Here is an 11,692-nt window from a genome sequence, read left to right on the forward strand (position 1 = left end):
TTCGAACTTCATCCTATATTAGTCCAAGGTTGGTATCTACGGTTCAGCAAGATTTGTCCTGCTCCGGGTTGGTATCTATATTAGCCCAATGGTTGTCTTGCTCCACAAAATTTGATCCCTCCATAGAAATATTATTATCTCTGTTCGACCTTCATCCTATATTAGCCCAAGGTTGGAATCTCCCCCATCATTTTTGATACCTTAGATACTATTCATATTGCTTCCTCTTGGGAAGCTAGAAAGGTTAATAGGAGTGTAAACTTCTACGCCCACTTTGTGGCACGTTGAGCCGCTGCCAGATTTTACTATGGCAGCATTCCCTTTTCCTCCCCCTTCCTGTCAACTTCCCTTATTAGTGCGAAGGATCCCCCTCTTTCTCTTTGTTTCTTGTAGTTTTTTGGTCTTGCAAATCTGTTTATTATTAGCCACGTAGACAGAGAGACATGTACAGATAAAACAGTATTTGTTTGCGGAGGAAAGCCAAAAAAAAAACAAAGAAAAGAAAAAGAAAGCAACATTAAGTTATTCATCAATCGCACCAGTGTAGTCAGTAATTCGATAGCCATTCAGTTAATGTTGACATCCAAAATCCCTTTCAATCACAAAGCCTGAAATCACTCCAGCAACCAATACCAAATCCATAATAAATAAATAAAAAAACTTCCTCTTTAGACCAAAAAAAAAAAAATGAAAAAAAAAAAAATAAGAAGAATGAATTGAACTGAAGGGGCTAAGCACCACCATAAACTATTTATAATTTAATTTTGGTTCTCTCTTTTGATGGGGAAAAAATAACAGAAAAGAAAAGTAAAAAAAAAAAAAAACTAGAAAAAGAAGCTGCTCCTACTCACTGTACTTCTAACTGGAATGCCTTGCCAACCGAGACACCCAGGGACATCTCATGTTGAACTTTTGAACAGGAAGGAAGACGCAAACCAACTCTTTGTCGAGCCTCTCTACCTGCACCACCAAAACCATCATTAATAAACAAAACAGGAAGTAAACGAGGAATTATTCCACTGTTGAATCCCTTAACCCATAAATATATTCTCCAAGTTACCTGGTTCTGGGGTTCCCAAGTGTAAGTTCAAGATCATCCGATACACATTCCTCATGAATCCTTTCTCCTTCCCAGGGCTTCACCAACCCTGTCGTATTACTGCCAAATGCAAATTCAGCTGCAATCCCATCTGACATTGGAACATCTGAGGTGTGATCAACACCTGCAGCAACTGCAGGAGAGCATGTGCCGCTCTGCCCGGGAGTCCACATCCGAGACCCTCCACCCGAAAATGCCTCCTCCATAAATCCAAAAGGGTTTCTTGCTACAAGGCTGAATGTGGGGGATGATGGCCCGCTTTGGGGGATTTGGATACCCGCAAACCACCGTGAATCAGGCAGGACCTGACGGCCGGGACTTGGTGGAGTAGATGAGGGCAGGAAAGGATAGTGCTGCCCAGCCCATGACGGGGCAGCAGTTGCATCATCCCAGTCATTTTTGGTTCTTGGTGTTCTGGCCGTTGGGGAGCTCAATGGTGGTGTGACTGGAGCACTTACGGAACCTCCATGGACAAGAAGATGGTGGGAGAACTTGGATGAAGCTGATGATGAGCTTGATGAGAGGTTTTTCAACCACGGGATGAGGGAATCAGCATCGGCATTACCATTGGCATTGGCAGCATAACGAGATGAGACCGGGCTTGGGAAGGAAGATGAGGCAGGACTTGGATTGTAAGACGCACATGGGCTCGGATGGAACGAAGAGCATGGACTTGCAGAAGCTGATCCACCCATGATGTCCATTCGTTCCACAGGTTTGCATCCCTGCACAAAAGCAGATAAAGATGATCTTTGCTGACTACTACTGAGCCAAATAATTGCATATCGTTTAGAAAACACAAATATTTTGAATGCACCATGATTTTTATTTCTTTTTTATTTTCTTTTTCTTTTTCTCTTTTTGCTCTTTTTTCTAGTTGAGTGTTACAGAAGCATGGTTCAGACATTCATTGCAGACTAGACAATGTTAGAATGATGGTAGATTTTCATGACAACTTCGATCATGATACTCTTTAAAGTTTTTACCCTTACTGTGAACATGAGCATCCATTACTCATATGATCATGATTTGATTACCCTTAATGTTAGAATATAGGATTTTCTATATTAGTTTGATTTATTTTCTTTATTAGAATATTTGCCACTTAGGTTTGATTGTAAGGATTTGATCAAATCACCCTATTTGTATCCTCTCCGCTTACCAGAATTTCCCTATAAATAGAGACCTTTATATTGTAAACAAATTATCAAAAACTAATTAACATCATCACAAAACTTGCCACTTATCACATTTTTCCTACTTGTGTCCTTTTCTCATATTTTACATTTCATCACAAAACTTAACATCGCCTCTTAGGGATTAAACTTTTACTGTCAAATAATATCTCCCCTATTCTGATGCTTAAATTGAAACAGGTATTGATGGTAGAAAGCTCTGCCCCTAAAAAATAAAACCAAAATCAAGAATGAACCGATCACCACGTCAATGACCAAAACACTATCAACATACCTCATAAAATGTCTGGCTGCAGCATAATCAAACCGTCAGGAGGACCAAAAAGATTTCAAAATTCCATAGTAATTTGATCACCATTGTATTTATATGTACTTGGATGAACAAATTTATCTTTGTAAATGGGGCTATTATAGTGAATGGTAGCTGTCAACAGAATTTGTACCACAACATTTCATTTCACAACCAGAAACTAAACTCCTATTTCCGGTCCCAACTGTATGAGACTAATGCTTCAAAATTTACTTTCAAGATAGTGGAACTGCACCCTAAAATGCCACACCACCTAAAGGGTTCGCCCTTTGTCCTAGAACAATGTATAATTCGAGAAACAGTTTAAAAAAAAAAAAAAAAATCATATTTTTACGAGTAATTCTATGTGGCCTACTTGTATCATACTAAGAATGATGTAGCTATTAAAATTATCATTTGATCAAAATTCAATAATGATCAATTACAAGCCCAGTGGTAATTTTAATAGCCACATCATTCTTAGTATGACACAAGTAAGCCACTTAAAATTACTCTATTTTGATCACCTACGGTCTCATTATGGTAATAAAACCTTCATATCATTAATACATGCACACACGGTAGACTCTAACGGAAGGACTTAAATGTAACAAAATGATAGTTTAATATATCTAAGTGTCACACCTTTTAGTTTATGGGGCTAAATAAAAAAAGATTGTTAATTCAGGGGTCAAAGTATATTTATCCTAATCCTTTAAATAAAACATGATGTCAAATTGGCAATCATGTAATTGCAACCAGCCAGACCAAAACCTTTTCAAAAGAGAAATTAATGTCAACAATTGTGTGCACATAAATAGACAACCTATCCCTCTCAGCATTTTGTTGCTCCTTAATCTATAAACAAACACCCCCCACACGCTTTGCTGCTTAGAAAAATCGCAATTGACAGCATCCAAGGATTCGGAAATCTTTCCTTCTCAATTAAACTAATCACTAATCAGACTTTTCCCATTTAATTAATCATTTAATTAACAACACCACCGGCCCACACACGATCGAAATGCCATCCATGCTCTCAATCACCTGCGGGAAAAGTATTTCCCAGTACCAATTGCCCCGGGAATCTCGGAAAACTAGTTAACCCATTTGCATAGTAAAATGACCCGAATGCCCTGAAGTCGCACGGAGGGTAGAGGAGTTTTGAAAGGGGAAACGGTAAAATTACCGAGTCGAGGAAACAGGTTTTCACGGGAATTGCAAAGTGCTCGGAAATCAAAAAAATATCCGAAAAAGGAAAAGGAAACTGATTTAGTTTTGCATTAAAGCGAAGTGGAAGTTCAATCTAGGACATGGATCTGTTGTCCTCAATGACGAGACTACCCTTCAGAGCTCAGAAAGTATGAGAGCTAGGGGGTCATTTTATTCTTTGACCGTGGCATATTCGTCCTGTAAAAAGGTTTCTGCCCGGTCTCTGCGATTCTCAGGGTATTTTGCAGTTTTGTTCATCGAAGCAGAGAAGCGAATCTTAAAAATCAAGGCTTCGTGTTCCGTGCGCTCAACAAGAAAAATATAACAGACCCAGTACAACGTAAATCAATCTCAGCCGTCCGTCGATCTGCAACACCACACCCCCTACGCACCCCGTGCACGTTAGCAAAACAACCCAGGAAAAAACCCATCACCGCACAGATCGCACCTTTTAAAAACCCCAAAAATTTTCGCAAAAATTAAATCAGATCAACCTCAGACCTCCGGCGCATCTTATCCCAGCTCCACAGGGATTTGCTAAAGTACGCACACACACAGAACAGCTTGGAGAAAAAGAAAAAGAGAAGCGAAGTGGAGTGGAGTTCGAGGTGAACGTACCTTTCTGTAGGTGGTGCCGTCTTCTTCGACGGTCCAACCGGCCTCGTTGCAGAGAGCCTTGAGGACCTCGTTGTTGTCGCAGTGCTTCGGGAGCTTGTAGTTCCCATACATTCTGAGGCCGGCGTAGATCTTCGCCGCGATCGCCCGCCGCCTCCGCTCCCTCCGCTTGTTGTTCTCCCTCTCCTTCCACGTCGGCATTCTCGACCCGGTCGTCATTCTCAGCTACTTCTCCTCGCCGGAAAACTCTACCTGGAACAAAGGCGCTTCACATATAGAAAAAAATTTCCTCGGGAAAATGTTTGCAATTCTCGGGAAACAACCGGAAAAAATGGGCGTGATCCGGTTGGCGGTTTTTTTGGTCAGAGAGAGTAGTTAAATGAAGACTAAAGAGAGTAGGGGTTTGAGGCAGGTGAGCTAAATAAGAGGGAATGATTGTAATTGGTCATGGTTGACTATTGAAATTACGAGACTGCCACTACAAGCTTTGTTCCGGAATCACGGGACTAACACGTGTTTGGGCTTTTTCAAAAAAGCGAAGCGGCCTTCTGCGTAGCAGGCTAGTAGCTTCGAGGGTAGCACGAATGCGACGACGTCGTTCCCGTGTTGCCGTGTCGTGTGGGTGATTAGTGAGGGCAGTGTGGGAAATTAGTTTTAAGGGGATAAGGCTATCAGGCTATGATTAGTGTTCGCATAGTGGAAAATCAAAGGAAGATTTCTTTGTACACCACTTAGATTCAAACGGTCAATTTTACCCCTCCTAAATTTTTGAAATTATTATGAATTAAACAGAAAATAATCATGATTAAAATCTTATTTTACAGATTTAATATTCATATGTTAGTATATTATGAATATACTAAATGACATTTTTCGTTTTTTTTTTTTTTTTAAAGTGAAGTAATTTATTTCTCATAAGTAGTAGCATACTCTTGTTGTTTCCAAGTAATTTAACCTAAATTTGACCGAAGACATAATATTCTAATTAATTCCTTGCATGTGTTTTTTATTTCATTTTATAAGGTCTTAATTAAGGCTGTGTTTGGCAAAGGGCCGGACCAGACCGGATTCCAAAACTTAAAAAATTCTTCTCAAAATCAACTTCAACATTTTTACTTTTTACATCACATCAATCACTTTTTATTACTATTCAAATAAAAAAATCACTACAAAACAAATTTTTTCATTTTTTTATACAAAACATTCTTACTTTTTTCTCTCATATCAATCAAATATGTTATAGTATTGTTTCACTCCCTTTTTCCATTTCATTGCCAAACACAGCCTAACTAAAAGCATCGCTAACAAGAGTAACCAAAATAACTACCCAAAAAAATATAAATTTCTACTTTAGCTATTCTTTTTTTTATACACACTTTACCAAATTATCTATTCTACTTTGCGGTGTAAATCGTAAAAGAGCATATTTTCTGTTTAAACTATATAAGAAAAAAAAAAAGTTAAAGTAACAACCTTATTGGACACAAAAAAATATCTTGTAGTTGTCAAGTTTGACTATTATTGATCATTTGCCTATGTTGCTGGAATTGTAAATGTCTAGAGTTATTTGCTTAATTATTAGACCGTTACTATTGTACAACTATGAGCCCATTATATGGCAAAAAAATCAGGAAACATTATATATTTAGGACTACCTGCAAAAAAATTATTTTGTAAGAAGGGCAACAAAACTCTAAACATGATACGACATTAAATAGCCTGAAAATTATATTAGGCTCTCTCTAAGAGAAAAGTATTTTAACTTAATCATTAATTAGAAGCTCTGTAATGACAAAATGCCCAGTAATAAAACCACTAGAGTTACTATCTTGGTTTGTTTTGGAGACTACAGTGTTAAAGGTTCGGAGGTGGGTGGGGGGATCGATGATGGGTGGTGGGTGTTGAGTTAAAATGAATTGAAAAGTCCATAGTATTTATTTAAATTAAAGATATGATATTTTCATTTCTATTATATTCGGTGTTTTTATATGATGTGTCAAATTTCTATTGAATGTTGTGAAATAAAATTTTACAACATATCCTTATAGAATGGACTCTCTTTTCTTTATATTACACGTGTATTCGTGTACATAAATCCGCATCAACATTATCCAAATACAAGAAACTGGAGCTATCAAGATGAAAAATAGCTCTACGTGTGATGATCAATGCTTGCCAAGGAATGTATAAATGCATTTCACAACGAGATAGAGCAATGAATGCTTCGAGATAAAGCTGACCAAAATAAAATTATTTGTCAAAGTATTTGCAATAATCGTAGAATTGGCCTCATCAATGATCATTCATTTTCAAATTGTATTCTTACCTTGTCATACAAATATTTCAAATACATTGACAGTGGTTACACGATCAATTTACCTTTAATTTTAATTTTTTTTAAGTAAGGCTTTACATCTCTACTTAGGGTTACTCAAAATAAGTAGATGTACACTAAAAAAAAAAAAGAGATCGAGAATAACTTAAATTAGGTTGTGGTGTAAGTTGGGTGTTTCACACCCTTAAATAAGAAGCAAACACATAGCTTGAAACACCAAAAAATAATATAACCCTTCACACTAAATAATTTGTTTTCTCTTGACAAAATACCTCATAGACAAAACCACCGAGCCACCATTTTAGTTAATTTTAGAGACTTTAGTGTCGAGAGCTTGAAGGTGGGTTCGGGGTTCGGTAGTAGGTAGTTGGCGTTATGTTATAATGAATAGAAAAGTCTATGGAATTGATTTTGAATTAAAGGTACAATAATTTCATCTATATTGTATTTGGTATTTTTACATCATATGTTCAAATTTTATCGAAGGTTGTAAAATAGAGTTTTACACCATATCCGGAAAAAAGGGACTCTCAAAAATATTTTTTCAAATGTAAACCCAATCAGAATACACTTCTATAAACACTTCTTACCTTTACATGATCACATTAAAAAATTTCAAACCAAAAATCCAAAACACTTATCCAAATATATAAACAAAGGTGGCCTACATTTTCTCAAACACCTAAACCTCTATTTTACTCTTAATTTCACTAAACTGATGTAATAGTGTTGTGCTAATCTTCCTTAAAACAAAAGTAATTTCAAAAGAAATAATTCATCCATTATAGGGAGGTGGGGGTAGGCCAAGGGGTGGCACTAAAGGAGCAATGAGGAGTCAACCAATGGGGGGGCCCTAATTGATGGGTGAAGACACGTACAAATGCGGCGTGGCCCCGTTGCATGCCGGCCTGCGATGACCAAAAACTGCGTGGAGGGAGGTGGAAGGGGGCCGGCCAGTGGGGACACACTCTGTCACTTTTGTCAGTGACTCTGTATTTGTGTGCGTGCGTAGTTGGCGCACTATTTACTCATTACTCCTTGCCCCCTTCTTCCTCTCATCTCTCATGCATGCTTCTTCTTCTCCCTCCAGCTCCCTTTTCACGTGACCCAAAACCTCCGATCTGTTTTGCGTGAGCTATAAGCCTATAAGATACCGTGCACCCCACGTGTTGAGGACACTTTTAGGGTTGGTGTTGTGGGGTTCCCACCCCCCCAACTGGTTACTGGTATGCCCCCACCTCAACGAGTACTCCTCTTTCAACACGTCGGCATCGTGGGCCCAGCTTGCTCACCTGAATTCTTCATCCCTTTCCTTTCCCGACATTTGGTCCCAAAATATTACAAACTAGTAATAATGCTATTATTGTAAGGCTTTGTGTCGAGCTGTCATGTAATTGGCCAAGCTCTTATGCTTATTAAATTATCAGTTATTTTAAAAATTTAAGTGGATAAGAATAATGTAAATTTAATTATTTAATTATTACTTTAACATTCTCATTACGTGTGAGTTTAAATTCCTTTTTAATAAATGAGGCCTAACACATAGAATATTTAATTTAAAGATAATTATATAATAAGTCCCTAAGTCAATCTCTAAAATTTAAAAATCCTTAAGTTTTTCTTTTCGAAAATTTGCTCCCTAGATCAATCGAAATAACAATAAAATCTATGCAGTCAAAATTTTTTAATAGTCGTTAGTCCAAATCAAAACGCATTGTTTTACCTCATTAAAATATGAATTTTTTATTAATTTAATTTTAAATTTTAAATCTAAAAAAAATTAAAAGAAAAAAAAAATTGAAGGGGTAGCCAGGGGTGGCAGCACCCCCCCCTCGGGGGGTTTGGGGTGGCTCATAGGCCACCCCTCCACTCTTGCAAGCCACCCCATGTGCAAACCACCCCAAACCCCCTTAGGGCCACCCCTCCACTCTTGCAAGCCACCCCATGTGCAAACCACCCAAAACCTCCTGAGGATGGCCAAGGATGGCAACGTCACCCTTTCAAATTTTTTTTGTTAAAAAAATTAATATTTTAATGAGGTGAAACAATGAGTTTTGATTGGGACTAACTGCTATTAAAAAATTTTGACAGTAAGAATTTTATTGTCATTTTGATTGATCTAGGGAGTAAATTTTCGATAAAAAAAAAAATAATAATAATGAAAAAAAAAACCTTAAGATTTTTAAATTTTGGAAGATTAACTTAAGGACTTATTATATAATTACCCTTAATTTAAATGGGGTGATTTGTCGGAGTCAAGGTTCAATCCCAGACCTTTAGCTCTAATATATTAAATTACCAATTCGATCTAAGACCTTTGACTCTGATATGTTAAATTACTAGTCACTTAATCATTACTTTAATAGATTAACATTTTGACAAATCTTGTCCTCATTTCACATTTCATATTCATCTGGTGATTGATAGATAATGGTTTGCTCCCGTTCATATAGTGGTTGAGAGATTATTTTCACTTAAATATCTAAAATAATTTAATTATTATAGAACTCTCGAGCGCTAAACTATGAACTATTACATAAAAAATTTATGTCATTTTTCATATTTTCAAATTAATATGACAAATTAGGTGATATTTATCGTATTAATTACTAAAATATAATCTAATTGCAATTTACATGGCACTTATTAGTTATATCTATAAAGAAATTGATAAAAATAAATTATAATAAAAACTGTAGAATATTTTCTTCACTGAAAAAATGGTATAGCACTATAGCGGCCTACACAATTGGGCAAAATCATGACACGTAAGTAAATTCGTACAAAAATTCAACCATCTGCGCACGTGCGCCGCGGACTCCAACGGGTCATCAATTAACTGGATTGGGATCCGGCCGTTGGGTCCGCCTACTGCTTTTTGGCTTTTGGCTCCTTGTGCGTGGCACCGATTGCGGGAGTTGGTTGTTTGTGGCGGGGGCCACCTCCCGTTCCTAATCATATCCGTTAAACCGGTGGGGCCGCGTGATGCCCGATTTGCCCGCCACCCACGAGGCTTTGCACTACTTGCTTCCCACTGTAACGGATATGAGGTTCTGGTTGGGTAGGTCATAGCAAAACCCTTTAGGTGTCTTTTTTTTTAAAAAAAAAAAAAAATTATTTATATTGAAAAAATACAAATAAAAACAAATAAAATTTTGCACCCAACTTTGTCTAAAATTTTGACAAAAACATTTAATAATGCAATGTTACCACTAATTGTATTATGACACGTGTTACTTGCAATAGAATTATCATTAAAAAAAAAATAAAAATTAAAGGGTGTGGTTTGATATTTTCATTGTAAATAACATGTGTCGCAATATGATTAGTGCTAACGTGGTACTTTAACGTCAAAACATAGTGGTTTTTGCTAACGGCATTCGCTGTACAGAGATAGTGGATGTGGAAAGAGTAATTCTAAAAACTAGACCCCTATTCATTTCATTGAGTAATTTTGCAAATTACTATTGAGTTTGTGATCTATCAATATTGAATTTTGATAAAATAGTGATTTTAAAAGTTATCTCATTTTTTGAGTGACATAAAAGGGACTTATAGAATTATTCTACTTCATGACGTGACAATGTCCGAGGGTTAACGAACCGAACATGCAGACAACGGGTCAAAGAAACATAATATTGTGGGCCAGCATTGGCATTAGGTGTGTCTGTTTGTGAAGTTCGGGCAGCCCAATTTGATGGATTGATTTGAGGCCCAAAACGTAGTGGAAGTAGGTTGAGTTGAGCCCCAATCCGACGTTTGATGCAGACTTTATTTAACTAACAGAAAGTGACAACGTGGGCAGCTGGAAGCCGAAGTGGTTCACAGCAATTAGGAAACTCATAATATTCAACGACAAATTAGGCCAAGTGGTTAATCTTGATATAATAAAATTACCCTGATTTAATACGAAAGTGACTTCATACATATTAATTAACATTCTTAGAAATAATTAATATTTCCATGTTGGTTTCCTTCATGTCACTCTTCTTACATCATCATATCCGACACAATAAGATTAATTTTCTAATATATATAAGAAAACAAACTCCATATTCACAATGAATTAGGACAAATTTTTTCTCCAAATCGGATTGGATGAATTTCCTCCAATCCATTCTATTAAATCGGCGTATGTCCAAAACGCATATAAATTTGCACATGACAATCTAAAAGAAAACTCGATCCTAAAAGTTTTATTGTATCAGCACATGTATAAGCTCCGAGCGTTTAAATGGTTTCTTAAAAAATACTTCATTAATAAAAAAGAAATACTATTTATTAAACTATTATACGATTGCCACATGATTAAGGGCTTGTTTGAGTGTGTATTTGAGGGGTCTAAAAATGCGTTTGAAAAAAATAAGTACTCGTTTGGTAAAAAAAAAATTGAAAGCGCTTTTAAGGATAAAAAAACCTAAAAATGATTAAAACACACTTTTGACAAAAGCTTAAAAATGAAATTTTTTTTAAAAAAAACACTTTTTGACTTAAAAACTCTCTCTCTCAAACGTAATCCAAAACAAGCTCTAAGAAGATACAGCAGGAAAATCAACCGTTTATTTTTCTTTTTTTATAAGTCTTTGTCGATTCAAAGGCTCATTTTTACGGTCACGTTATCTTAATTATATGTCAATTATATAATAATATACTAAATAAATAACATTACTCTTAATAAATAAAAAATTTTGAACCTCGATAAACAATATATATTTGACAATTCAAACTATGTAGATAATATATCTTTTAAGAAAGGATGAAATAAATGCAATTCCATCATGGTTTGAAAATAAGGGCACCTTAACATCCTTTTCAACCATGGTGAATAGCTCCCCATTATAATTTATTCCCTCTAAACTAAAGACAAGAAACCACCATTATTAAAATTATAATAATTTCTTCCTTGGAAAGGAAGGCAGCCAAGTTCAAACCACGTGTACGGCTAA

The 11,692-nt window shown here is 36.2% G+C and overlaps 1 protein-coding gene across 2 annotated transcripts; it reads right to left on the bottom strand.

The window, feature by feature from the left end:
* Positions 1–628: 628 nt before the first annotated feature.
* Positions 629–4,785, bottom strand: LOC132168875 (BES1/BZR1 homolog protein 4). Of its 2 annotated transcripts, XM_059579954.2 has the most exons (3): positions 4,415–4,785; positions 1,061–1,824; positions 629–960 (listed from the first exon to the last, which is right to left on the bottom strand). In XM_059579954.2, exons 1-3 carry the CDS (start codon positions 4,628–4,630, stop codon positions 957–959), a joined length of 984 nt encoding a protein of 327 aa, XP_059435937.2. In that variant the 5' UTR covers positions 4,631–4,785; the 3' UTR covers positions 629–956. The 2 variants fall into 2 exon arrangements, with proteins under 2 accessions (XP_059435937.2, XP_088368528.1); XM_088512402.1 differs by lacking the exon at positions 629–960 and having other exon boundaries at positions 1,057–1,824.
* Between the last annotated feature and the right edge of the window lie 6,907 nt (positions 4,786–11,692).

Source organism: Corylus avellana, chromosome 1, assembly GCF_965113065.1.
Source record: "Corylus avellana chromosome 1, dhCorAvel1.hap1.2, whole genome shotgun sequence".
Taxonomy (NCBI): Eukaryota; Viridiplantae; Streptophyta; class Magnoliopsida; order Fagales; family Betulaceae; genus Corylus; species Corylus avellana.

Coding starts and splice junctions, on each gene's coding strand:
- LOC132168875 (XM_059579954.2), bottom strand. CDS start 4,630: ATGACGACCGGGTCGAGAATGCCGACGTGGAAGGAGAGGGAGAACAAC. Junction 1,825..4,414: donor ACGGCACCACCTACAGAAAG/GTACGTTCACCT, acceptor GCTTTTGTGCAG/GGATGCAAACCTGTGGAACG.